The sequence below is a fragment of the Tilletiopsis washingtonensis genome (assembly GCF_003144115.1).
Source record: "Tilletiopsis washingtonensis strain MCA 4186 unplaced genomic scaffold FA09scaffold_12, whole genome shotgun sequence".
Lineage (NCBI taxonomy): Eukaryota > Fungi > Basidiomycota > Exobasidiomycetes > Entylomatales > Tilletiopsis > Tilletiopsis washingtonensis.
Window position 1 is genome coordinate 236,276 of NW_020312009.1, and position 26,190 is coordinate 262,465.

Consider the following 26,190-nt stretch of genomic DNA (forward strand, 5'->3'; position numbering starts at 1 on the left):
GCCGGCTGCGGCGCTGCGGCTGTGCATGCCCATGCTCATGCCGTGCCGCTGAGCTCGTCTCGTCGTCTCCGCCCGCGCCGTGCCGCGGCTGCGCCGCCTCAAGCGAGGTGCCGGTGCGCTTAAAAAGTTGCAGGCAGAACGGTCAGCGCGCATGCAGCGGGCGGCATGGACAGGGATCTGCAGGGCGGGCGCAGGAGCAGCGGGGCGCGAGGGCGTTAGCGTGGCGCCGGATGCGTCTCAGAGAAGCGTCGGCGCTCGCCGCTCCGCCCCCCAGGCGCCTCGAGCGCCTCGAGCAGCGTCGAGGCTGGAGCGGCCCTCGGCGCAGCGGCAGCGCAAGAGGGAAGAAGGCAAGCGTCACGCATCGTGGCAGCGGCAGCGGCGGCATGGCCGAGCGCAGAGAGAGCCGCTGCGGTAGACTCGCGCCGGGGCCGCCGCTGCGCCGGAGCGGAGCCTGAGAGGCGCCGCACTCTGCCCGCCTGCCGCTTGCTGCTTGCGCTGCTGCTGCCGCTCGGCGTCTCTCCTGAGAGCGCCTCGCTCGCATCCATCCAGCCCGCTCAGGGCTGCCTTCCGCTCCATCACCCCGATCCCTCTCTCGATACCTGGCGTCGCCGCACGCTCGCCGCTCCGCCTCTGGCGTGCCCCTCTGCGCGTCTCTTTCGCTCCTCCTGCTGCGGCCGCGCTCCGTCTTTCGTTCTCTGCTCCACGACGCTCCTTCGACTGTGCCTTACGTGCGGCGGCTTGCTCTTCGTCACTGCCGCACCTTCTACCTGTCCGACTTTGCCTGCTGTTCAGCATCTCTCCGTTCCCTTAATCCTCGTCCTCCGTGCTCGTGCCTCGCAGCTCCTCGCCGATCTATGCGCCGGCGCATCTCGACGGCAGCCTCCAGCCTATAAGTGCCCGGCTGCACCGCGGCCCCTCGCTCTGGTGCGCCTCGGCTGCGGGACCGTGCTGCCGGCATGATGTCTGCTCTGCACACCACGCCCGACCCGGCCATGGGCGGCAGCACGAGCGAGGCTCGCGCCGCAGCCCAGGAGTCGATCCGCGCACGCATCCTGGCAATGCGCCAGGCCAAGCAGGCGCAGATCCGCGCCATGCAGCCCGAGTCCGACGAGGACGGCATCGCCGGGCTGCGTGCGCACGAGACGCAGGTGCCTGCCGCATCGCTGCTGTCCGTGCCCAGGTCGACGGCGCGTGGGCGCGCCCTCGTCAGCGACGCCCGCCTCGGCGGCAACGCGGCGCTCCACTCCTGGTACGCCGAGTCTGACGCCGACGACGACGCCGAAGACGACGAAGAGGTGCTTGCTGAAAGACGCGCTCTCTTCGAGGCGGCGGACGAAGAGAGCACCATTCACGGGCACCAGCCTGCGCCGAGCCAGATGCGGGCGCCTGCCGCACGCCCGCGCAACGTCTGCTCGCCGCCGGTAGACTCGGGTCTGAGCGACTATCCGCTCTCCTCCTCGACTGCCTCTCGCTCCGACACCTCGGCCAGTGCGCGCTCGTCGTACGCTCAGCCTGCAGAGGCGCGCTTCTCGCGCGAGCGCGCCTCGACTCTGCTCGACGAGCTTGCTGCAGAGCTGCAGGCCCAGCGAGCGTACTCACCCGCGCCCGCCGCGCCGGCCGGACGTCCGCCGGCGTCTCCTCTGCCAGACGTTCCCGGTGCCAGGTCGCTCGGCCGGTCATCTACTGCAGGCTCGAGCTCCGGCCCGAAAGGTCTGAATAGCGCGCGGTCCAGTCTGACGTCTCAGTCATCTGATGGCGCCGCATCTGGCTCCCGTCCGCGTCCAGCGGCGTTGGCAAACTCCAGCGCGAAACGCTCCAGTACCGCGTCGGGCATCAGCACGCCGCTATCTCCGGCACTCTCGAACCGGACCTCGTTCAATGGCGGCCTCTCGCGGCAAGCATCGAGCGCCGGCAGCTTGTCGCGGCGCGCATCCAGCATTGGCCCGCCCTCGGCGCCTCCGCCCTGCATCGCCCTGCCCTCTCTGCCGCCCGGATCTGCAGATCGGCGCATCTCCACCGCATCCTCGGCTACTTCGGCAGTGTCGCGCTGGTCCGTCCGCTCGGAGCTTCCGCCGACGAGCGAGGCCGGCACAGTAGAGCCGAGTGGCATTGCAGCACTGCCGCCTCAGTGGGTCGAGGAGCTGCAAGAGGACAGCGACGAGGCCCTCTCGGACGTGCTGAACATCAGTCCGCGAGACTCGCCCGTTCCAAGCCGCGTGGCTCTTTCGTCGGGCCAAGCGCAAGACGACGACGACTTCGACCAGGGCGCACTCAGCCCGCCGATGAGCGAGGACGAGAGACGGCGGCAGAGTCTCCTGCGCAAGAGCATGGGCGGTCTCGTCGCTGCACTGGCCAACGAGGCTGCTGGCTGGAAGCAAGAGTCACACGCTGTAGTGCTTCCGTCAAGAGACAGTCCGGTTGCACGCGGAGGCAAGGCGGAGGGTACAGGTTCAGCCTCTGATGAAGGACCTGCTGGCGCCCTGACTGAGCAGAGCGGCGCTTCAGGTACACCTGAGCGTCCGCTGCTGACGCCCGAGCCGTACACGCGGCCCGGATCTGGCGCTACCGCGATTGTCGAGATGTATCAGAACTCTCAAGCGAGCGCGCCTTCGAGCGACAGCGGACGGAACGCTGATGCGCAGGCGCCGCGCGGGAGCGAGAGAGTCGGAGCAGCAGCGGCAGCTCCGGTGGTCCCAGCCATCTCCATCGACGAGGCAGACAGCGACACGCTCTCCGAAGGCTCGAGTCGCGGCACTCCTCGCAAGCGGCGGAAGCAAAAGAAAAGCAAGGTCGGCCTTGCTTTCGACGACCAGCGCGTGCAGGCACCCGGCTCGTCTTGTCGCGGGCAGGCGGGCCCCACTGCAGCGCAGGAGGCGGCGCAGTGGGCCTACTACGCCTTCTCGCCCGACCTGCCGCCGTTCGTGCCGCCAGGCATGCGCCCGACAGATCTCACTGGGCGCGGCACGTGGCGCAGCATCGCCGCTCGTGCCGGCACACTCGACACGATGTCGAGCCGCGGCTCCACGCTGACGCTGGGCTCCATCGTCTCGATGGACGAGCAGCTTGGACGACAGCCGAGCACCTCGGGCCCTGTGTCGATGCGCGAGCTGGCTGCACAGGCCCGCGCGAAGGCCGAGCGTGCCAACGCGCTGCGCGAGCGGCAGCACACTCTGCTCGCTCAACGGAGCTTCCTGCCGATCGACATCCACACACACGCAGCGGAGCATGCTCTCAGCGAGCGTGGAAGCTTCGTCGGCTCGTCGGCTTCCTCGGTCTTCTCCTTCGACTCGTCTCTTCGGCCGCGCGACTCTGACCTGTACAGCGTTGCGTCGGACGAGACGCTCGGCATTCGCTCGGCCCCAGTCTTTCCGCAGCCGCCTGCGCGCACGGAGTCGGGCGCCGGTACCGATGCGCACCCCGATGCTGACGCACTAGTCGGCCTGGGCATTGGGCCCTCGGCCAGACAGGCGCCGACCAAGCAGTATGTCGAGTTCAGCATGCAGACCTCGCCGCCAAGCTCGCGGACATCTACGCCTGTCGCCTCGCCTGTGCTTGGCCCATCGCGCGTGGATATGGGCGTCGGAGTGGATGGGCCCGAAGCAAGACGAGCACGCCGTAACGCAAATCTTCTCAGCGCCTCGCACGCCTTGGAGGGCTGGAGAGACAATGACAGCGATGCTGCAGCTGGCGGTGAGGCTCGCGGCTCGAGACCGACACAGCAGCCCTCCCGTCACGACCAGGTCGTACGGAGGAGCAAGTCCTTTGGCCTTGCGCCGCGGCGCGCAGGCTCTCGGAGCCGCTTTGATGCGCTCGACCTCGACTCTCCCGGCGCGTGGCCGCCCGTGCTCAGCGCTCCGCGCCTGTCCACGCGCAGCAGCGTTGCGACGTTCGATCGCTCGTCGGCTCGCCTCTCTCGCGCGCCCAGCATCGCCAGCTTCACATCCGGCGCGATCTCCGAGTCGACGATCGGGCCCGAGTCGGACGCGGAGAGCGACGAGTCCGACCTGGATGTGGCGGTCTCGCTCGATCTTCTTGCGGACCGCTCTGGAGCACTGGACGCGAGCCCGCCTCGCGGCGAAAAGCGGAAGCATCAGCAGCACCACGGAGCAAGCACGATCGAGGCACTCGGCGAGCGCAGGATTGCTGCTGCTCCACGCAAGACCGGAGCACCCCGTCACGCGGCGCGTCTCCACCTGGCACGCTCGAGCGGCTGGAGCAGCGCCGAGAGCGAGGACGAGCTGCCCGCGGGCGGACGCTTTGCCGACAGCGGAGAGCGAGCCCGTGCGCGTCCGTCTGCTCCTGCTGCATTTGCTGCTGGCTCATCGACTCCTCAAACCACGCGGACGTCTGCGTCGATGCGACACGCCGCCTCTGCAGTGGATCTGCGCGAGAATGCTCGAGCTCGTGTCAGCCACGCAGCGGTCTCGCCTCTTCGGGCGGCGAGCCCTGTCCTCGATCTGTCCTTCAGCGACGGCGACTCGCTGCTCCACTCAGACATCGAGGTGAGTTTCGAGTCTGGCGATGAACGCTCGGCGATCGTAGTCTGACATTTCCATCCTTAGGCGATGCCTGACCTCGACGAGGACGAGTTCATGCTGCAGTCGCGCGCACGTGCTGCGCGTGGTGACGTGGGCTCGAAGCCAGACACCAGCAGCCGAGCCTCCAGCTCTGTCAGTCCTGACGCTCTGGCCGCCAAGCTCGATCTCGTGCAGGTCAACAGCAGCGAGACCGAGACGCCATCCACAGACTCGACTGCGAACGCTGTGACGGCTCGCGAGGCGCCCTTCTCTCCGCTTTGCCCGCTGCGTCCCGACTCTGCCGATCTCGAAGACACGCCGAACACACTGCTCGGCTCTGATGTCTGGTCGGCTGTGGGCGACCGCCGCAGCACTGCCACCACCGCCACGACTTGCTCTGAAGGCAGCGAAGGCGACGAGCGCGGCGCGCCTGGCGCCAAACCGGTCGGTGAGCCGGAAGCGCAGACCGCTGTGCCTCTTCCCGCTGCTTCTGGGCAAGACGGCAGCAAGGAGCTCGAAGTCGCTGCGCCGCCTTCTGGTCCAGCGGTCGAAGACAGCGAGCACGCGCTGGCTGTCGATGATCCCAATGCGCCCAGTGAACTCGCGAAGGCACGCCCCTCAGTGTCCAGCTCCGTCCCTCAGCCACGAGCTCCCGCTGCGAAGCCCTCTGGCATTCGCCCGCCAACGACACCAGCGCGGCGCGGCAGCCAGGCTGCCAGCATTGCGTCTCCCTCGCCGGCCCTCTCGACCGCGGGCGCGGACAAGGAGAAGGCCATCGCTGTGCGCGCGGCGTCGGGCATCCCGGCGCCGTCTGGCATCCGCCGGGCGAAGAGCTTCGGCAGCCATGCGCCTTCGTCCTACACGTCGCCGCCGCTCAGCACGCTGCCGACGCTCGCCGGACGCAAGTCCTCCATCCGTCTCAGCTCCTCGCCGACTGCACAGCCGAGCGCGGCCTCGCCTGCGCCTGCTCCCACACGCTCGGCGTCGCCGCTGGCGGCGTCGGCGCCGAAGCCCCGCTCGCACGACTCGCCCATGCTCGTCAAGCGCAAGCCGGTGCCGACGCTGGCTGCTGTCGCTGCACCGAGCACACCTTCCGCGCTGCCGCGCCCTGCTGTGACCCGGCGCGGCACCGGCAGCTCCTCGGCCTCGTCGCCGGCGCCGTCGCTGCTGCCGCGTCCCTCGACCGGCGCTCTGTCGCGCAAGGCCTCCTAGCCGAGCGGGCCGCGCCTCTCCCTTCCCTCCTCTACCTCGAGCGTGCCTGGCTCACTGTGCTGCATCTGTATCCCCTGCATACCCACCACCTATTTATTCATGCGCATCTCTCCGGCCCTGTGTGCACATGAGCGGCGTTGCAGAGGCTCGCTGGCGCCACGTGTTGTTCCGTGGCAGGGCGGGGTAGCGTGCGGGGCGCAGGAGCTGCGCCGCGCGCGGCGTGTGTCTTTGCCGGCGGCTCGGCAGCGCCGACGGGGTTCACACGCGCTTGCTCTCGCGCCTGCTCCTTCTCGCCCCATCACACCCACGCCTCGTCTCTCCTGGTCCTCCTTTGCTGCACGTCGTCTCGGTTTCCGGTGCATCTCACGACGCTGCGGCTGCTGCGCGCACCTCGGGCCAGTCCTCGCCGCAGCCTCGCCCGCGGGCAGCAGCCGACGGCCGACGCACCGCCCGCGCGCCCCTCGTGGCGGCACATTTTTGCCTCGTCTGAGGTGCGCTGGCCGCTATCATGCTGCCCACCTCGTCGAAGGAGCGCGCTGCGGCACTCGCTGCTGCCGCGCGGAGGCGAGCCGGCTCGTCGAACGCACACGTGTCGCCCCTGCGGGCACGTTTGGGCGCGGCGCTGCCCTCGTCGTCGCTGGCCACCTTCTGCGCCGCCTGCGTTGCCTGGTATTTGGCGAGTGCGCTGAGCAGCAACACCTCTAAGGTCAGTCCATTGCGAAGCGTTCAGTCCTGCGCTGGCTGCTGGCTCACCTCCTGCTGCCGTGGCACGCCAGGCCCTACTTTCTTCGCCTCGCGTGCGACTCGCCGATGGCAGCAAGCTGCCGCCGCCCTTTCCGTACCCCGTGTCGCTCACGCTGGTGCAGTTTGTCTTCGTGCACATCTTCTGCGCACTGGCATGCAGCTCGACCGTCATGGCGCGCGTGCCGGGCATCGGGCGTCCGCTTGGAAAGCTGCAGGCGCCGACGCTGGGCCGGGTCAAGGAGATGAGCGTGCTGAGCTTCTTCAACGCGCTGGGACATGCGCTCAGCAGCCTGGCGATCTCGAGAGTGCCCGTGAGCACGGTGCATACCATCAAGGTGCGTGAGCGTCATGTCCAGTGGGTCGGAGTGGTGTCAGCGTGGGGCTCGAGCTGGCATGAGGCACAGCAGCAACACGATGCCGCATCCTCAGCCGCGCTGTCCTGCTCCATGGCCGCGTGCTGCGGCCGTGCGGCACCTGTCTGACTCTCATCTGTCCCCGCACAGGCACTCACGCCGCTGTTCACTGTGCTGTCCTTCCGCGTTCTATTCTCCGTGTCGTACCCGATGCGCACATATGCCGCCCTCGCGCCTCTGACGCTCGGCGTCATGATGGCATGCACCGGCATGGCGTTCAGTCCGGACGACCTGCTGGGTCTCTCCGCTGCGCTCGCCTCTACGCTCGTGTTCGTCGCCAACAACATCTTCTCGAAGAAGGTGCTCAGTAAGGGCGGCAGCCGCGGCGACGGCGAGAAGAGCGACAAGTACAGCGTGCTCTACTACTCGTCTGGCATCTCCGTCATCGTGCGTGTGCGCGCCAGTCTCTTGCTCGCGTGCTGCTGACGCTCCACCCAGATCATGTTGCCCTTCGCCTTGTACACGGACGTGCCGCGCATGCTGGCGGCGAGTGCGCCGAGTCTGCTTGAGGCGAGTCTGCAGCGGCAGGTGGATGCGACGCGCTCGGCTCCCCACGTGCTGTGGGGCCTGCTCGTCAATGGCGTGGTGCACTTCGCCCAGAACGTGCTGGCCTTCAGTGAGTGCTCTGCGCTTCTGCGGCTGCGTGCTGCATGAGCCACGCTCATACCCGCACCCAGGCGTGCTGGCCCTCGTTTCGCCGGTGACGTACAGCATTGCCGGGCTGTGCAAGCGCATCTTCGTCATCGTGGTGGCCATCGTCTGGTTCGGGCAGAAGGTCTCCTTCCTGCAGTGCACCGGCATCGTGCTGACCTTTGTCGGACTGTGAGCGAAAGCTGAGAGGGCGTAGCCGCCAGAGCCGCGCTGACACCCGTGCTAGGTACATGTACAACGACGCAAAGACGCGCTCCAGCAACGCTGCCATCGACGCCAAGATTCGCAGAGACGACCGCTCGTCGCTGCCCACGACCAGAGCCGACCTGCTCGAAGGCTCAATCACGCTGCCGCGGCAGTTCCACGCCGTCTCGTCGTCGCAGCAGCTTGGCCACGCATACACGAGCTCCTCTGCAGTGCCGCCAAGCAGCGCTCGGGGCACGTCCAGTGCGTGGGCCGCACCAGGTGGCGGCTTCGACGCACACCGCGAGGGCAAGTCGTCGTTCGCGCGACCAGCCGTGCTGCCCTTCGATCCACGAGTCTCGCTGCCCAGCCCGCCGCCGAGCGGCAGCAACAGCGAGGACGGCGTCGACACGCGCCACCGAGACTAGACTGTGCCTCTGCAGAACGCCATAGACCTTGCTGCGACATATGTACACTTGCCATGCTGGGCCAAACTGCGGCGGTGTGGCGTGACATGTGCTCTGCGGCCGCCAGCCGCTGCCTGCTCACGACACCCATGACGCTGGGCGATCATCTGCTTCGCCGGACGCAGAGCCCTGTGGCAGAGGCATCTGCCTCGCTCGTCCTTGCCTCTAGACACAGCTGCACGAGTTTTGAGGGTGACGACGCAAGAGAGAGATCAGTGTCTGAGTCTTGCGGCCGACGGAGGCGTTCGCGCGGGCCGCAAGAAAGACGGCGCTTGCAGAAGGTTCAGCTCACTTCCCGGCACGGCCGGGAGGAAAAGCAGCCGGCCGCTACTCCCGCTGTGGTCTGCAGGAGAGCAGACATCCTCTCGCTGCAGTGCTGCCGGACCGGCCGCTCGTGGGAGTGCAGCAGCCGTGGCACACGACGACTTGCCCACACATCCCCTGCGCAGTTGCAGACTGGAGGGCCTGCGATTGCTCCTCGGCCCTTCTCCGCTTGTTTGTTTGCGCGCGGAGCAGCGCGTTCTCCAGGAGCCAGGCGCCAGTCGAGTGCAGCACGGCCTGTCGGAGCCGACAGCCATGTCTCACCGCTGAGCTATCATGCGCCGCGCCATGAGACTCGAGAGCTTGCCTCGCATCTCGCTCTGGCGCTCCACGCTCGCAGTTGCTGCGCGTCGGACGCTGAGGCGGGAGCAATCTTTGCTTAGCGCAAAGGTGCAGCGCGGGAGGAGCAGTGGGAGATCCGCCTCGGAAGAAGGGATCAAGACCTTCCAGCCTTCTCACGCCATGCCTCGTGGCGGCGGTGCGACGGCGCCGAGTGCGGCGCAGCATGCCGCTCAGACATCCTCCGCCCATCCTCCACCTCTCGCGCTTCGAGCCCTTCTGATGCGACTGCGGTGTCCGACGAAGAGCGGGCTGGAGCGATGCAGCAGCGCGAACGCCATCTGTAGGGCTCGGGCGGAGGCAGACCGCGCCGCTCAAGCAGGCTCCTCCCGCGGGCGCGGCGGCGGTGGACCGAGAGTCTCATGCGCGGGGCAGTTCAGCAGCAGAGGTGCGATCATCGGGGAGCAGGCGCAGCGCAGGGCGGGTGCGGCGTGCTCTGTGGCTGTCCGCCTGAAAAAGTGTGAGACATGGTGCCTGGAGGCGCAGCGCACAAGACAGGCCCGCATGCGGGCGCGCTGCCCGCCGCGGCGCCGCAGCGTCAGAGGCAGCGGCAGCGCCGAGCAACGCAGCGCCGCCGATGCAGCACGCAGATGCAGCATCACAGCGTCGACGCTCTCTGCATCTCGCCGCCCATGCTCTGCATCCTGCCGCTGCGCATGCTGCAGCTGCGTCGCCGTGGCAGCCACGTCGCATCTCGCGGACGCTGCGTCGGCGGCAGCGCGGCGTGCTCGCACGCCCGCCGCCGCGCGGCGCGGGGTTTCAGCGTGCTGCAGCCGCGTCTCGCGGGCGCTGCCCTGCGCCCCGATGGCGGATGCGGTGCGCCTCTTCTTGCTGTGTGAACCCGACCGAGCGTCTGCCGGGGCTGCGCAGGCGCCGTGCCGGTGCCGATCCCGAGCCGAGACGCTGCGTCTGGCGCCTGGCGGCTCGAGGCCAAGGCAACGCCGCGAGACCCTCCTTCCTCCTTCCCTGCGGTAGCGCAGATGCGCCCGCTCGGCACCGCACCCACCGCAGCGTCAGTAGCGAGCGCCGAGCTCCGCATGGCTCCTCGGCCAAAGCAAGGCGCAGCCTTGGGAACGCAGACGCAGTGCCTCAGCGGCGCTGGCAGCACCAGCGGCACACGACGGCGTGGGAAGGACGCCGCCGGCCGGCCCGGGGGCGAGTTCACGGGCCGCTTTCGCAGCTGGAGTTGCAGCAGAAGATGCTCCTCTTGCCCTCCGCTGGCTGTTTCGCCGGCCGCGAGCCACACCCGCAAGGCGCGACGGCGCAGCATCAGCGGCGCAGCGCGGGCGTCGATGTCTCGATCGCGGACACTTCCCACACTCGCCCGTCGCCTCCTCTCACCCTGCGGCTGCTCGGGCTGCTGAGAGCTGATGGCTGCTGCTCTCTTTCTGCTGTGCTTGCTCCCTAGCCGGGCGATCTATATCGGAGCCGCGCAGGCGCAGCACGCCGGCAGTTGAGTGCCTGGATGCTGTGTCGAGGCATAGGAGGCGCATCTGCGCGGCTCTGCCCCTCGGTGCCTTCCGAGCGAGTGGTACATGCTGATTCTGCTCCTCGGCTGCCGCCCGCGAGAGGGCACCGGCGCTGCAGTGCAGCACAGCAGCAGCAGCGCCCGTACCAACAGCAGCATCTGCCCAGCGGCTGCGGCTGCCTGGGCGCCGCTGGCCCGCTGCCGTCGCGGCGTCGCGGCGCCTCGCCGCCGCTGTCTCGCAGCTGACAGCAAGGGCCGGCAGCGGCACGCTCCGTCTCCTCGGCCGTCTTGGCTCCGACGCTGCTGTGCCCGAGCGACTTGCCAGAGCGCACGCCGCTGCCTCGTTTGCGAGCCACCACCACTCCTGCTCCCTGCTCGCAAGGCCGTGCGCGCCCGCGTCCGCTGCTCCCCGTCGCCTGTCCCTCGCTGCGCCGTCCGGCAGCCGCTGCTCTCGCTCTCATCTCTGCGTCGGCGTGCGCCCCTCGATCGGGACGCACTTCAACATCTCTCTGCTCGGCGCTTGTCCCACACACGTTCATCTGCGGCGCTGCACGGCCGCCTCTCGGCTGCTCCTTCTCTTTGCGGCACCGCTGCCGCGGACACAGGCTGTCTGAGCAGGCGACGAAGCCGTGCTCGAAGCAGTCTGCACGCACAAGACACTCCTGAGAAGCTCGCAGGTCTGAAGTCGCCTCTTGGGACGTCCCGAGGTCCGTGCCGCACGCACGGTCTCGTGGGCCAATGGATCGGCACGGCATGACGACGGAGAGAGAGCAGACAGCCACGGAGAGTCAGCCAGGCTCTGCTGCTTCCTCAACGCGACACAGTGCGAGAGCCACCCGTCGCGCATCGCCGTCGCCACCTCCCCGGCAGCGGCGACGCAGTCGATCCAGGGATCCGGCTGTCAGCGAGTCTGGACAGAGCGGAGAGGAGCACCGTCCTCGCGTAGCCTCGCCGAGCCGGCTGCGCAGCAGCCTTGATGCAGCTGCGCCAGAGGCCAACGAGGCGTGGGCCGCCTTGGTTGCCTCAGGCAAAGTTCCCTCGGCAGCCCGCCTACCGGGCTCGTCCAGCTGGTCGACTTTGCCTAGCTCATCGAGCTTGGCCAGCATCGTTTCGGCATCCGCAATCGAATCGCACGACGTCGTTGACACGACACGACTGCAGCGCCCAACTTCTGCGGCAGAGGCTGATGGAAGCTTGCCATCCGCTCTTCTCAGCCGTGCCACCGCTGCTGAGATACCGGATCGGAAGCGCAAAAGCAACGTGATCCACTCTGGTCGCGCGTCTCCGTCCACAAAAGAGACCTCGTCGCCTCTCAACGCCTCCAGACATGCCTCGGGCACGCCTGAAGAGACACAAGGAGGCGCATCTCTTTCCAATTCGACAGCAGCGCGTCTCGCATCTTCTCAAGGGCAGCGAGTCGTGTCCGCTCCGAACCCGGCCAGAGGACAAGCTGCACCCGCCAGCCGCTCCGCGCGAAGATCAGCGAGCCCGGGACAGCAACGAGGTTCAGGTCGGACTAGTGAAGACTCCGGTCCCTCACGCGGGCTCCTCAATCCAGAACAGCAAGAGCGCGGCAAGCAGCGAGAAGCGCCTCCTGCAGCAGAGCACAAGTACGTGTCATGGCTCTTCCGGGTGCTGAGCTGTGCGCGTGCTGACGCCAACCTCTCGCAGGACATACGCTCTCACGATACTGCAGCAGCCTCAGACAGGCTGCGCGTTCGGGAGCAACCTGCTCTCTCGAATCGCGGTGGGCCCGCCTCTGATCCTGCAGGTGTCTGCGCGAGACGAAAGGGGTGCTGACGTGTCGATGTGAGTGGACAGGCTGCCCCTGCTGCTTCGCTCAAAGTTCCAAGACTGACGAGTCCTGACGCCAGCCTGGAAGAGCTGCCACTCTTGACTTGTCAGGTCCGCCTCTTGACTGAACACGGGCAGACAGCCGACATGCTCTCTCCTACTCCGTCGCCTCGCCGCTCGGGCGCCACGACCAGTCGCGGCGCATCAAGTGCCGCGACGCCTGAGGGGTCCGAGGAAAGCAGCCCGGAGAACCGATCTTCTGCTCCGAGCCTGCCGGTCGAAGGAGCGGTCCGCATGCTCTACGGCACTCTGGCAAGCAATCCGCAGGCCCTGCTTCTGCCCGTCGAACCGGACGCTTCAGTCACTGCGTCGCCCCTGCTGCGCGCAGTGTGCATCTTTCCTGAGATCTGCGTCCGCTCGCGCGGCCTGTTCAGGCTGGAAGTGTCGCTGCTGCGCACTCCGCTGTGAGTGGCGCATTCCGCAGATGCTCCGGCAGTCTTCACTCGCTCACACGCAGCTGCAGAGGAGCGCCTGCGACGCAAAGGCTCGCGCAAGCAACCACTGAGGTCTTCGAAGTGGTACTGGCCGGAAATTTCCAGGCGCCCCGTACGTGTGGCAGCCTTCTTCCTCTGCTACTTCGACAACTCACACGAGCCCTGCAGCGATCACCGACCTCACGCGCCACTTTGCTCGACAAGGTGCGAGCCTGCTGCTGCCACCCGGCGCAGCGTCGGAGTGAAGGCGCTCTCGCCGCGCTTCCGAGATGCTTCGCCGACGGATTTGCTTCTCTAAGCTCCTCGTCCTTCCTGCCTCTGCCGAGTCTCGCCTTCGGCACCCTAATCCTGCGACGTGAGGCAGGCGCTGCCTCGCTGTCGCTTGGCCTCTGCTCAGTCTGTCCGCGATACCCTAATCTCTGGCCTCTTCACCCCATATCGCACGCCGGCTTTCGACCTCATCACGGTACTCATCTGTAGCCTAGCCTCTCACCGCACCAGCACCCCTAATTCTCTCGTTCTTCATCCAACTGGCAGCTTGCCTCCGTATGCAATTGCATGCGCACGCAGAGCGCACAGTGGGCGCGGCCTCGGCAGGACGGCGCCCAGCTCATTGGGGAGATCCGGGTGTAGAAGTGTCGTGTGACGGAGAGTAATTTTGACGAAGCCGGGCGCGCGGCGCTGCTCAGTGGGAGCAGGCGGGCCCGAGATCTTAATGCGGGGTGCGGCGTGACATCAAATGGCGTGGATCGGGTGACTTGAGGCAAGAGGAACGGACGCGGCTGGTCTAGTCCAGGGCAGAGGCACCGGGACGGCTCTGGTTGCGGATGGGCACCGCGACACCCTGAGCTGCGAGGCACTTTGCCAGCTCGGTCGATTCTGTGGCCGTGCACCGGCAGTCAGCGTCGTGGTATCCTCGTGCTCCTGATCGAGACTCACCGCTGAGGCCCGGAAAGGTCCGCGAGCTGTGCACCACGAACGGATCAGAGTCGATCTCTGCAACGACAGAGCCGGCGTGTGAGGAGAGACCTGGTTGCCATCTGGACCAAGCAGTCAGCGCATGACACCGCTGATCCAGCGCGGGCCGCGACTCACCGCGTCCCGCCTAGCCGCACGAGAGAGAAGCGCAGGCGGACAGTCGCCTCGACCCGCACACTCAGGTCGGTGAAGACAAAGAGGCAAACACGTGTGCCGTCCAGGTCCTTGACGTTGTGCCCACTGGACGTGAGCTTGCCTTCGAGCAAGCGGCTGTAGGGCAGCGCTGTGCTGGGATTGGCACTAGAGGTGACGAGCTCTCTGTCGCCCGAGTGCTCTGTGGACAACGACACCTGCATGAGCAAATCTGGGCTTGTGTGTGCGCTGCTCGACGGAGTGAAGTGCATCAGCTATGCCACGATGCTGAGCGGCTGTGCTACTTACACATGATCGACGCGGCCGTCTCTGTCGCGCACGACCAGCTCCACGATCGGGAGCGGATCAAGCGGCCGCCGGTCCTTTGTGCGGAAGCCGAACATGCGGCCGTGCGCGGGCTGCTGCCGTATGTGCAAGGTATAGGTGCTGAAGGACACGGTCAGCCAGGCATCAAGCAGTGGAAAGCGTCGCAGTACCCACCGTGGCTCGCCATGTTCACTGAGCAAGGGATGCGACTGCAGTGTCGGCAGAGGCGCGTCTACGGCTCCCACTCTGTCAGACGAGCGGTGCATGGAAGGCAGAGCAGAGGCGTCGCTCCAGCTCGAAGGTGCATCGTCCTGCACTGTGTATGCACGCTGTCGATGTGATCCGTAGTGCTGCTCGCCGGTGTAGACGGGCGAAGGAGCCATCGCAGGAGGCATGGCCGCGGGCGCTGGGCCTGAGGTGCTCGCACTTCGCGACAACCGTCCTGTGGGCGACGTCGTCGGCTGCAGCACCGACGATGATGCGGAGTGGTCGCGCTGGTGGTACGGTGCGTTTGAGCCCCGAGGCAGCCAACTTCGGCCTTCACCAGAACTTGGCCCGCCGTCGTTCCTCAGCGATCGCGTGGGTCCACTTGCTGCCTCGTACGGCCCGCCGTGCATGTGCGGCTCGTCGTAGTGGCCTCGATGCAGCGGCGATGAGTGAGGCACTTCGGCGCTCCGCCATGCGGCTGGAGGTGCTGCATGGCGAGCGTGTGTCGAGCTGCTGGGCGGGTCGTTGGAAGCGTCCGCCGTCCTGAGGTGCGACATGATTGGCGGCAGCTCGTTCCGCCGGGAGGACAGCTCGGGCGATGGGCTCTGGCGGCCTTCTGGCGTGCGGCGTTCCAAGGTCATGCTGCGCAAAATCGGGCAGGCGCTTGCCTAGGCGAGCGATGCGTCGAGGGAAACGACGAAGAGAGGAAGAAGAGGGATCCGTTCCGATGGCGCGCCGGCCGGCGATGCAGCGCTTGCGAGCGCTCTTGGCAAGTTCAGCAAGGGCGACAGTCAGTATCTAGAGGACCGATGAGCCTAGCGCTACGACCGAGGCTCTGATGTGCTTGCTGCGTCGACACTGATACTGAGAGGCGCGCCGATCGGCAAGCGTTGCAGCAGTGGGCTTCTGGAAGTGTTGCCGGCGGTGGGAGCGCAGATGCTGCTAAGCGCGTGCGGGACCTCGGAAGAAAGCGATCGGGCGAACAGTGCGAGGAATGGGCGAGCTCAGCAGATGCTGAACCGGCAGGCTGAGGCGGCGAGACTGGTGTGCAGAGCGCCTCGTGGCATGGGGCAGAGGATGTGGGGTATGTGCGGCGGTGCGTGCCACGGCGCGAGGCAGGCGAAGGCGAGGAACGGCGAGACGCAGCGGCGGAGGTCCAGCGAGAGTGCGAGGGAGCGGCAGCCCAGAGACGGAGCGGCCCAGCGACGAGGTGGTGGAGAGGAGAGAGACAGAGAAAGAGAGCGAGACCGGCGGTGCGGAGGAGACGATCTCCGGCAGCGCGACGGCGGCACTCGTCGTGGTGGTGCGGTGTCAAGGAGCGAGGCGAGTGCGAGGCGAGAGTGTGGCCGAGGCAAGCACAAGGCGCGCCGCGGCGGCGCGTGCAGCCGCGCCAGCACCAGCGCCTCTCAGGTGCAGCATCAGATGGGCAGCCTCCAGGCAGCGCCCTTGCCCTCCAGCGTCCATGCTGCGGCGGGTCTGTGTGTGCTGCGCTGCTGCTGCGTCTCGGACCCGCAGGCGCTGGAGGCCGCCTCGCAGCAGCCTCGCAGGCCCACACAGCTGCAGGGGAGCGGCAACGCAGCCAGGGCAGCGGAAGACCAATGCCAATGCGCGCCGGCCTTCCGAGCGCGAAGGCCGTCCGTCGCGCGGCCTGCTGCATCTCGTGCGTCAGGAGCCAGCGCAGCGGCGCTTCGATCGGGCAGAAAGTGGGCAGAAAAGGCGCCGACGGCTCGCGCAGAGGGGCAGATGCTGCGCTGTGCTGCCCCTGGAGCTGCCCCTGCTGCTGCACGCCGAGCAGAGTGCTGCTGCTGCATCAGCACCCACATCCAGCAGGCCGGCTGCGAGCGGTGTCCCGGCGGGCCATCAGCGAGCGCCAGCAGCCGCCGTGCAGCCTGATGCGTCCGAGGCCGAGCGTGCCTTCGCGCGCTTCCCGCCGTGGCGGGCGGCGTTACCAGATGCGCGAGCGTGAGTGCGGCCGGCAAGCGCGTGCGACCATGCGCATGGCATCGGCACCGCCCTGCAGTAGCGCGTACGGCCGTGCTGCCGCCGCCGCAGCGTCAGAGCGGCCGCACCTCGTCTGCGTGCGGCTGCTCCTTGCTCCGCAGCGGCGCAGGCGGCGTACGTGGCGGTGAGCGGGAGACGAACGAATTGAGTGAGGCGCTGCGCCCTCACCGCGCCACGCCGCGCGCGCGCAATCGCCATGGGGCCGCCGTGGCGTGCCGCGCGCGCAGCAGGCAGGCGGGAGGCACGCCGCGGCGCACGGCACTTCCGCGCCTCTCTGCCCGTTCTTGCTCGCTGGCGCTGGCGGCGACCGGTACGCGTCCCACGGCGCGCCGGGACGCCGCTTCACCTGCGGCGTGTCGCAGCCGGCCCACCGCCAAGCGCAGAGCAGGCTTGTGAGGCGGCTCCTCGGCAGCGGCAGTGGGGCACCGGCCAGCTGGGCTGGGCGAGCGCCTCGTCGCCACCGCGAGGGCGTCTCTGGAGCGGCAGCGGGCGGGGCACGGGGACGCTTTGGCGGCTGCACGCGGGTGCGCCGCGCGGATGCTGCGCACTTGGCACGGTTGGCCCGCTGGGAGTGCTGCGGCCTGCCGCCGCTGCCGCGCGCCGTCTTCGCACCGCAAGCGAAGCGAAGCCGAGCAGCAGAGCTGCATGCTGCTCCCTGCGCTCTGCAGCCGCCAGCGCAGACGCATCACCTGCACGCACACGCAGGACGCATGCACGCACGCAGCTGCAGCAGCGTGCAGGCGCCCGGCACAGCGGTGCAGCCAAGCGAAAGGCGCCGAAGCCGCGCCGGTGCCGGCCCGGGTGGGAAAAGCGCCGCTGCCGCTGAGCGGCTGCTGCGTCTTGCTGCGCTCCCATGGCACCAGGAGCAGCACTGCGTGGGTGGTGCCGCCGAGGGGCGCAAAGGCCGCTGCTGCTGTCTCGCCGCTCCTTGCTCCCAGCGCGCAGAGGCGCGATGCCCCGCCTCGGCATTCTTCTGTCCAATGCAGGGTGCTGTGAAGGCGGCACCTCTGCGAGCTGATGCCGAGGACTGCACGGCCGCAGTTGCAGCGCCGGCGGAGAAGGTGATGCGGTGGCGGCGCGCGGGCACGTCGCTGCATCTGCGCTGCCACACGACTGCCCTCCGCCGCTGCCGCCGCAGCACACGCCCGCACGCCCGCACGCCCGCTGAGTCTGCTGGGTGCCACGTCGGATGATCCGGCAGCGATAGCTCAGCGCGCAGCAAGCGCTCGCCGAGCGGCAGCAGCAGAGGACGAACGGCATGCGCAACGCCTCCCATGGCCCGTCGCGAGCGGCAAAACGCAGCGTCGGAGTCACGAAGTCGCTGGCCAGTGGGAAGTGCGGTCGGAGCGATTATGCCTCCTCGCGACGGACCCGACGCTCGTTGCCGCTGCCGCTGGCAGACAGGCCACTCGCTCCGACGTCCTCGCCGTGCCGTCGGCTCGCCCCGCTTCTATCTCCCAGCGAGCGCACGTGGGTGTGATATGACGGACGGCCATCTCATGGACCCGCACCCGATGCCGCCTCGGAGCCGCGCAACGAGGGCGAGCAGGAGCGCTGCGACGGCGGCGCTGCTCTGCCCACCGCGGCATCACGGCCGAAACGGTGGAATTTGGACCCCGTTGCCCGGGCACGCAGCATTCCAATCGGCCTTCTTTCCTGCGAGCTGATGAAGCGCATGGCCGATGCTGCGACTGCGCGCTCGGCCACGAGCATGCTCTTCCAGCGGCAGCGGCGCAGGAAAGCCCGGCTGCGGTGCAAGGCGGCGCTGCACCTCATCGGCATCGCTCCCTCTCCTCCTCCTGACCCGGCCGTCATTACCAATTCGCGTCCAAGCTCGACGTTGCGCGAGGGTGCTGCGAGCCCTTGCACATCGGCATTTGAGCGCTGGCACTAGCCGTAGTGTGCTACCTGCCCTCGGGCCGGCCTCGGAGCGCATCCGGGTGCCGGCTCGGGCATCGTCGCGTGTGCTTCTTCCTAGCGTCGTCTCTCCCCGTCCCTCAGTCGCACGGCTGTCGCGGTACCGTCGAGTAGCGCGCCGATGATGCACCATGCCCGCCGGCCTTTGCCTTTCGCGCGAGGAATGGCAGCACTCCCGCTCGGCGCCAAGGCAGCCTGAGGCATCGCTTCCCGCTCTGCCTGCTGAGGTCTGACCGCCGCCGCCAGAGAGGCGCCAAAGCAAGCCACGAGCGAGCAGGCTGCGTCCGCACCCTGCATAGGCACCTCAGGTCTCATGCGGAAGGGGCATGAGGGAATGGTTCGCCGACGCAGAGGAGCATGCAGAATGCAGAACGCAGCACGCAGAATCAACAATGCAGGGGACTGCAGCGCCAGGCACGCCCATGGTCCGCCTCGGTACACGACAGAGCCGACACTCTCTTGCGTAAGCATGCTGTTGGCCGACATCTCTTGGCTCTGCGCTGCGCTCTGGCAAGCGTGCGCTCGGCGTCACTGTATGGCGGGAGCCGAAGAAGCGACAAGGCGGGGCGCGGCAAGCAGCGCAGCAGCACACGCAGCCTCCGAGGGAACCGGGCGGCGGGAGGAGGGCGGCACTCGCGCTAGCGCGGATGAAGAGTGGTACGCCGCCAGCAGCTTCAGGCACGCCGGAGCCGCCGTGCAGCAGCGGCTACTGCTCGTATCTCGCCTGGGCGCTCGCAGCGGCAGCAGCCGTGCAGGTCAGTCAGTCGTATCATAATCCTGTCGAGGTGCGAGAGGCGGAGAGCACCGCGAGATGCAGCACGTATTGACCGTCTGCAGACGCTGAGGCAGCGCTGCCGATGCCGCAGCACTCGACTCAAGCTCCGCAGATGCAGCGCGCAACAGACGCAGACGCAGCACCAGAGTCTTGTGCAGCACCCAGCATGTGGGCATCGTCGTGCGCAGAACCCGCGATCTGCGACGATGAGTCTTCCCGCAGGCCGGCAGGTGCGGTGGAGCAAGTCTGGGCGCCTCAGACACGGGTGCGGGGACATGTACCACGAGCTGCTCGCAGAAGCAGGCCCGGCGGGCGATCCCTCCTCACCTGAGCGCTCCTCTCTCGCTCTGCCTACGGACGCTGACGATTGGCAGCTCGGTGACTGGTGGAGCGGCGCTCAGGCAGCCTTGCCAACTTCATCCGGCAGTAGGCCCGCGGCGCGAGGCAGCGTCTCGCCAAGCACGCCTCGCATGCACGCCACGCACAGCCCAGCATCAGAATCAGGACCGGGATGCAGCGTCAGCGACAGAGCTGCGAAGACGCCATCGCAAGGTATGGGCCGCGGCACGAGCGCAGCGGAGCCGGCGAAGGCGCAGCATGCGCGTGGGCGGAGTCGCAGAGTGATGTGAGCGCCCGAGTTCGAGAGCAAGCCCAGCACGACGGGCATCTCACTGCCTGCGCAACAGATTCCCGAGAAGCGCCTCACGTGCTCAGGCCGGCCGGCCCGAGTCGTGAGCTCGGCAGCCCGGGCTGTCTCTTCTTGGACTCAGGCGCAGGATCACCATGCAGCAGCCCAGAGAATGCAGCAGCAGAGCGGCAGGAAGAGGATGTCGGCTCGGCGGCCCTGGCTTCTGGCCGCGGACGCCGCGGCGTCCTCCAACCTTGACCGTGGGACCCGAGCGCAAGCGGCACGTGATCGTCACGGTGCGCCTCCACATGATCTCATCAGCGACGAGCGGCTGCGCTGGCTGAACCTCGAGCAGCGCAGGAGAGCAGGCTGGGATGGGCCCGAGAAGCTGGCCGGCGCCAGAAGATCGTATGCGTCGTCGAGGCGCAGCAGGCCAGGCGTCGCCCGTGCGGCACAGCTGATGCTGCAACTTGCTTCATCACCACCAATTCCAGCACCCACACGCACACGCACAGCCATGGCGTCCACCATCGACCAGTGAGTGCTGCCACAGCGCGCTCGTCGCTCTCGCCCCTACTGACGCTGGCACAGGAAGTACCCCAACCCCATGGGCGACAAGATCGAGGGCCCCGAGCCGACGCCCGAGAACCCGGGCGGCGTGCACCCGCACACGGCCGACAACGTGCCCGACCCCAACCCGCCGCAGCAGGTCGGCGCCTCGATCGGCCGCAGCATCGAGAACCCGTATGCGCTGGGCGAGAAGCTCGACCGCCTCGAGGCGGCGCTCGACGACGTCGTCGCCATGTTCGAGGCCGAGCGCGAGACGCTCGCGCGCGAGGGCAGCTTTGAGAAGGGCAAGGAGGGGTGAGTGGCTGCGGCGAGAGAGCTCCTGCGTCCCGTAGGGTCGTCGCACAGCACGTGTGGCCTGCCGCGTCTCGTGCTCTGTAACGAGAGCCTGAGCTCGTCCGCGACGCACCCGCCGTGCGGCCTTCATGAGCAAGCTCTTCACGACTGACACCACTCGCTCTCTCAGCATCCAGCTCTTCAAGTCGTGGAAGCTCGAGCTCGAGAAGATCAAGGCCGGCAAGCGCTGAGCGCCGGTGCCTCATGCCACGAGGGCATCACCCGCAGGGACGCGCACCCCTGCCACTCGCACGCATTGACGAACCTCTAATGACATCAAATCCAAGCGCGCAGCAAGCCTCATGCCAGCCGAGGTTCAGCAGACAGGCTCGCGGTGACAGCGGTCTCCTCTAGATGTGGTATTGCGCCATGTCATGGGGTGGCATGCTGGTGTGGTGTGTGCGGCTCTCGTCGAGCGATGCGGCGCGGCGTACCTAGTCAGAGCGGGAGCAGACGGCGAGGAGCTGCTGGCGACGATGCACGTCTGCAGGCAGACTGCTTCAGTCAGACTCCACCTCAAATTCCTCGTCGTCCAGGCTGGGACCGGGACCGTGCGGCCGGGAGTCAAAGCTCGAGCGCCGGCTTGAGTCGATGTTCGGCGAGCCGGGCGAAGAGTCGTACGCTGCCTCGGCGCTGGCGGTGCTGGCCTGCGAGTTGCGACGCGGCGCAAACGTGCTCGCCGCCCAGGGCACGCGGCTGGCATCGCCGGGTGCGTCAGAGTCGTAGGCCGCCGGCGTCGGTGGCTGCGCCGGGCCGTATAGGTCGTACTCGTCGTCGGGGTAGAGGCCGTCGTTCGGACCGCTCGAGACGTACAGCGACGAGGGCATCGTCGCAAAGGGCGCCGGCGTCGCGCCGCGCACGTCGCGCATCGTCGCGTCGGTGCCGCTCGAGAAGGGCGTGTAGGCCTCGTCGCTCGAGGCCTCATTGAGCGTGGCCGTGCTGCCGCGGCTGACGGCCACGTCCGTCTTCTCGCGCGACTTGCCGCCGATCGGCCGGGTAGTGCGGCGGCGGTAGAAGAGCAGATAGGCCGCCTTGGTCTTGACGCGCTCGGGCTCGGCGACCAGGCTGACGCTCGAGTCGTCGTAGTTGTGCCAGAGGCCGTCCTCGGCGTTCTTGGCAAAGGCCGTGTAGTGGCCGCCGCCGAGGCCGCCAAAGTGGTTGTCGACGGCGTACAGATCGTAGATCGGTGCATCGGCAGCCACGGCGTCGTCATTGAGGTCGCTTGCGACGCTGCCGACGGAGTCAGCCAGGTTGAAGACCGACGGCACCTCCTCGCCGCGCGCCTGCAGGTTGGCGACGGCCTTGGCGCCCTCGACACGGCGCGTCAGGTCGAGGCCCTCGATCGGGAAGTCGATGAGGTCTTCGATCTTGTCGCGCGACTGCATGCGCCCGCCGCTGAAGCGCTTCAGGTGCACGACGAGGATGTCGGGCGCCTTCCAGAGATCGAACTTCTTGGTCGCCTGCCGGAACTCCTTGCACGTCGGGCAGTACCACGGGTCGTCGGCGCCGAGCTTCTCCTCCTTTGTGAACTCGTCCAGGCAGTCGTCGATTGAGAGCTGCGGAGCGCGGTAGCCCGCGCCGCGGTTTGCTGCATCTTCGCGCTCGCGCACGAGGTCGGGATCGACGACCTTCTCGCTCGCGCCCCATGGGTGCTTGGTCGGAATGTCGGACCCAAACACAGCAGTGCTTGCGTTGTGCGACCATGTGCAGACCAGGGCTCCGCCAGTGTACACCAGCGGCCACGGCTCCGCTCCGGCGGCGTCAGCCATGATCGTCTCGTCTGCATCTTGCGGAGGCGACGCGGTGCCAGCAGCGGAAGACAGAGCCGCTTGACGTCTTGCGCTGCGCTCCGCGAGAGGCTCGCCGACGTTGTCGCCACTCCGAGGGAAGGTTGAATCGCGCTCACGCCGCGCTGTGAACGAGACGGTGAAGAGTGCTTTCTGACGCCGCGGCTGCGACGCGTTCTCCAGCGGCTGGAAGGCCGACACCGCATTGGCGTCCTCGGCAATCGCCTGGGCGCCGTCGAAGCCGTTCGCATCCCGTGAGGGAGCTTGGTTTGCGCTGCCACTTGCGTCAAAGGAGCCAGGCACAGGCGGCGTGCTCTCCTCGCTCGAGGGAAGATCGGCGACACTCGGGTCGGCTTGCGGTGGAGTCGCGTGCGGCGCCGCATCAGCGTCAACCATCTCCCAGTCACCGGCCGGCGGCGCGGCCTGCTCTTGCTGCTGACCGGCTGCAGCGGCCGAGCTGCTCGTGCGGTACTCCTCGAGGATCTCTGCGCCCTCGCTGGTGGCGTGCCGCATGAACTTGGAGATGAGCACATCGCGAATGTAGGCCTCGTCGCTCACGTGGGCACGAGGTACGGAAATGAAGAACGGCACGCCGATGGTGTCCTTGCGACCGTAGTCCTTGCCAAGCACGCTGAACACCGGCAGCGTTGCGTACTCCTCGACTGGCGGCTTGCCGTCCTCGCCGCCGTGGTCGCGCATGACCTCGGCAGTTGGAGGCGTGTACTCGCCCTCCAGCTCGTAAAGGCAGATGTAGTCGTTCTGGGCGATGCTTGCCAGCGCCTCGTAGTCCGGAATTGCCGCGTAGATCTGTCCGCTGAAGATATCGCAGGCAGGTGCAAACTGCTCGGGCGCGAGCGTCAGCAGAGCAGAGGCACGGAGGCCTGATGTGCTCACCCTCTTTGGGTCGATATCGAGCCAGCCTCCGATCCGCTCCTTCGCCTGCGCGTACGTGGTCTCTGCCGAGCCGCCGACCTCGAGCTGTGACGCATCGAGTCAGTGCTCGTCGGGCCGACAAAGAAGCAGCGCAGCTCACCTCGTAAGTTGGGCGCGTCGGATCCGCGGGCTGCACGTGCACCTTGCGCGAGATCTTCTTGCGGTTGGGCACGGGCAGCGTGAGGTACATGAAGGGGTCAAACTTGACCGACACCTGCATCGAGTGTCATCAGCATGCGGCAGATCGAGCTGCTGCGGGAGTCCTCACCTTGTCGCACTCGGGGCACACGAGCGTGCTGCGGTACTGGCCCTGGAACAGATCGACAATGACGGAGTCGTTGCGCATCTTGTAGATCTCCCACTGGCGCTTGGCGAACGCGACCATCTCACGCTCGTCGCCGCCCTCCCAGTCCGGCGCCTCGACGTACGGCTTCTTGCGGATGCGGTTCAGGTCTTCGTGCAGGCCGTCGAGCAGGAAGGCAAGCAGCTCCTGCGTGTCCTGCTGCGCATAGCCGGAGAACTGCGGCGCGAAGCGCGAGAGCGTCTGCTTGAACTCGCGCGGATGCACGGCACCATTGCCGCCGGCCCAGAGCTTCTCAAGCAGCTCGCCGAAGCGCATCGCGACCTGGCCGCCCATGCCGAGCGGGTTGTCGGCGTTGATCTCGCCGCGGTACACGCCCGTCACGAAGTACTGGCGCAGCTCGACGGTGTTCGAGAGGCACTGCAGCGCGCTCGCCATGAAGCACGTGTTGCCGAGGTTGTACAGGCCGGTAAGGCCGCGCGGGCCCGAGTGGCGCTCCTGGCTCGTCTGCGAGCGCGTTACGCGCCCTGCGCCAAAGGCACTCTGACCTGAGCCGCTCGCGGAGCCGAGTGTGTTGACGTTGGACATGAGAGGCCTGGGCGGCGGCGGCGGAGCCGTCGTGCTCTGGAAGCGTGAGGCGAGGTAGTCTCCGCCGGGAGCCTGGGCGAAGATGCCTTTGACGGAAGGGAGAGCCGCGCGGCCGCTCTGGTCGTAGAGCCAACCGCTCGGGCCCCGACGCTCGACCGCGAGGTGAATGACGGGCTCGTCCAGCTGCAGCTCGCGCAGCGTGTCTCTCCGCTTCACGCCATCGTCTTCGCCGCACTTGATGAGCTCCACAGCGTCATGCACAAGCACGTCGGCACCGAGAGGCAGCGGCAGGAAGCCGTTGCCCACGGAGTCATCAGCTGGCAAACGCCAGAAGCGTACGTCTGCGTCCGCGATACTCTCGTCGAGGAGCAGAGTACGCTTCGCTGCGAACTTGAGAGCGTTGATGGGCGTGGTGATGGAGAAGTCGGCGCGCACGGGCGCCCGCACTGGCGCATCGGGGCCGCTGTTCGGCTTCGGCAGCTGGTAGAGGCGGAAGCTCGGCGGGTAGAGCTCGACTCGCAGCTCGCCGCCAAAGCCCTTGATGACGCTGCGCACAATTTCAGGCTGCTTCTCGCCGAGTCTATGAGGGAGAGAGAGGCTGACGTGAGCAAGCGCGGCTGCCATATTCACCTCCACTACTCACTGAATGCTGAGGCTTGCGTAGGCCACTTCAGGCAGCAGCACAAAGTCTTCGTCCTCGACGAGGTTCAGGCGCAGCTGCGCTCGGTCGTCCTGCAGATCCAGCGACGAGATGGGCCCGGGTGCAGCGATGTCGACCTCGTCCGTGAGCTTCTTCGCGTCGGCAGAGCCTTCGCCAGCGGCCGCACAGGCCTTCTCGAAGGCGGCGTACCAGCGAGCAGAGACGACGTACCAGCGCTGGTCCAGCGCCAGCGGCTCGTTGCACAGCGCCTTGATACGTGCCGCCAGCTCGGGACTCAGACCAGGTGCGACGCCTGCGCCATCAGCCGAGCCGTCGGGCAGCGCAGGCGTGAGCGAGCCGGGCGTGTGGCAGCTGACAGACTGCTGCATGGCGTCGCTGTACGAGGGCAGCGCGCCCAAGCTGCCCGGCGCAGCACTTGCGCCAAAGCTTGGCGGCTCCGCGGAGATGGATTTGTATGCATCGGCCATGCTGGCGTCAGCGGCGGGCGCCTCGGCCGCTGCAGAGTTGTCGAGGCTCTGCTGCGCGAAGCTGAGGCGCAGCGGCGTGGGCAGTGCCGAGGCTTGGCTCTGCCCAGGCGCTGCTGCCGCAGCATCGCCGTCTGCGACCGACTCAGACGACTCGGAGTAGGCGCGGCCGAAGGTGGTGCGGCGCTCTACGTCGGGCTCGCTGCTGCTGGCGTCGTCTGTCGCAGGACTGGCGGTGCGTGCACGCTTGAAGGAGGCGCCGGCAGTGCCGCCGCTGCCGCCGCTGCTGCTGCCGGCATGCTCGAGCTGCTGCAGCTGTGCCAGTACCGGGAGCGTCGCACTGCTGCTGCCTGAGGCACCGCCAGGCAGAGGCCGGCTGCTGCCAGACGTGCTGCTACTGCTGCCGCTGCCGCTGGGCATGGCCTCGGCGGCCGGCATGGGCGCTGCGGGGTCTGGGCTCGAGGGATAGGGTCGGCGCGCCGACGAGCGCGGCGGCGAGACGGTCATGTGCGTGGAGCAAGCGTCGAAGGCCGACGGCACAGACGATCGCACTGGCGGGCGGCCGCGAGGAGGTGGAGCTCCGGAACGTGAGCGCGCCAACCAAGCGCGACGCGTCCCAAGACAAGCTCGAGCTGGCGCAGAAGTGCGCGAGTCGCAGGCAACGGCGTAGGCAGCGCACAGAAGAAGCCGGCAGCGAGTGCGATGGGTGCCGGCGGCGGCAGAGAGGAGATGAGCGGCGGAGAGGGTGTGAGGAGCGAAGGAACAGCGCGGCAATCGGCACACGACGCAAAGGCAGCACGAGCAGCACGCGGCTCGAGGCGCGCCTCTTGTGCTGGCGCGCCTCGGCGCAGCGCGTCGCAAGCGCACCAAAATCCTGCGGCCTACATCTTCGCTCAACGCCCGTCTGCCGGGTAAAGGCCGCTCTTGGTTGCTCCGCTCCACAGAGCCAAGGCCGCCAGCCTGCTCATGTTGCTCCACACTCTCG

General features: G+C 67.7%; 8 protein-coding genes across 8 annotated transcripts; 4 read left to right on the forward strand and 4 right to left on the reverse strand.

The window, feature by feature from the left end:
• Positions 1-959: 959 nt before the first annotated feature.
• FA09DRAFT_339096 (hypothetical protein) lies at positions 960-5,729 on the forward strand (the record flags this gene model as incomplete). The annotated part of the gene is made up of 2 exons (XM_025744176.1): positions 960-4,502; positions 4,563-5,729. 2 exons carry the CDS (start codon positions 960-962, stop codon positions 5,727-5,729), a joined length of 4,710 nt encoding a protein of 1,569 aa, XP_025597873.1.
• A 282-nt stretch (positions 5,730-6,011) lies between these two features.
• On the forward strand, positions 6,012-8,573 carry FA09DRAFT_330275 (TPT-domain-containing protein). Its single transcript, XM_025742539.1, has 6 exons — positions 6,012-6,435; positions 6,506-6,808; positions 6,977-7,273; positions 7,325-7,502; positions 7,564-7,708; positions 7,764-8,573. The coding sequence occupies exons 1-6, from the start codon at positions 6,238-6,240 to the stop codon at positions 8,146-8,148; spliced, it is 1,506 nt and encodes a 501-aa protein (XP_025597874.1). The 5' UTR covers positions 6,012-6,237; the 3' UTR covers positions 8,149-8,573.
• A 3,683-nt stretch (positions 8,574-12,256) lies between these two features.
• FA09DRAFT_339098 (hypothetical protein) lies at positions 12,257-12,848 on the forward strand (the record flags this gene model as incomplete). The annotated part of the gene is made up of 3 exons (XM_025744177.1): positions 12,257-12,573; positions 12,633-12,715; positions 12,772-12,848. The coding sequence occupies 3 exons, from the start codon at positions 12,257-12,259 to the stop codon at positions 12,846-12,848; spliced, it is 477 nt and encodes a 158-aa protein (XP_025597875.1).
• Positions 12,849-13,390: 542 nt separating this feature from the next.
• Positions 13,391-14,435, reverse strand: FA09DRAFT_339099 (hypothetical protein; the record flags this gene model as incomplete). Its single annotated transcript, XM_025744178.1, has 5 exons — positions 13,391-13,482; positions 13,543-13,643; positions 13,699-13,962; positions 14,023-14,160; positions 14,215-14,435. The coding sequence occupies 5 exons, from the start codon at positions 14,433-14,435 to the stop codon at positions 13,391-13,393; spliced, it is 816 nt and encodes a 271-aa protein (XP_025597876.1).
• Positions 14,436-17,680: 3,245 nt separating this feature from the next.
• Positions 17,681-18,388, reverse strand: FA09DRAFT_40605 (hypothetical protein). Its single transcript, XM_025745642.1, has one exon. The coding sequence runs from the start codon at positions 18,296-18,298 to the stop codon at positions 17,837-17,839; it is 462 nt and encodes a 153-aa protein (XP_025597877.1). The 5' UTR covers positions 18,299-18,388; the 3' UTR covers positions 17,681-17,836.
• Positions 18,389-18,644: 256 nt separating this feature from the next.
• FA09DRAFT_40607 (hypothetical protein) lies at positions 18,645-19,254 on the reverse strand. The gene has a single exon (XM_025745643.1). It carries the CDS (start codon positions 19,215-19,217, stop codon positions 18,840-18,842), a length of 378 nt encoding a protein of 125 aa, XP_025597878.1. The 5' UTR covers positions 19,218-19,254; the 3' UTR covers positions 18,645-18,839.
• A 921-nt stretch (positions 19,255-20,175) lies between these two features.
• FA09DRAFT_298010 (hypothetical protein) lies at positions 20,176-20,662 on the forward strand (the record flags this gene model as incomplete). The annotated part of the gene is made up of 2 exons (XM_025740229.1): positions 20,176-20,432; positions 20,602-20,662. 2 exons carry the CDS (start codon positions 20,176-20,178, stop codon positions 20,660-20,662), a joined length of 318 nt encoding a protein of 105 aa, XP_025597879.1.
• FA09DRAFT_319239 (cysteine proteinase) lies at positions 20,622-25,970 on the reverse strand. The gene is made up of 5 exons (XM_025740930.1): positions 24,724-25,970; positions 23,460-24,660; positions 23,292-23,405; positions 23,153-23,236; positions 20,622-23,098 (listed from the first exon to the last, which is right to left on the reverse strand). Exons 1-5 carry the CDS (start codon positions 25,710-25,712, stop codon positions 20,972-20,974), a joined length of 4,515 nt encoding a protein of 1,504 aa, XP_025597880.1. The 5' UTR covers positions 25,713-25,970; the 3' UTR covers positions 20,622-20,971.
• Between the last annotated feature and the right edge of the window lie 220 nt (positions 25,971-26,190).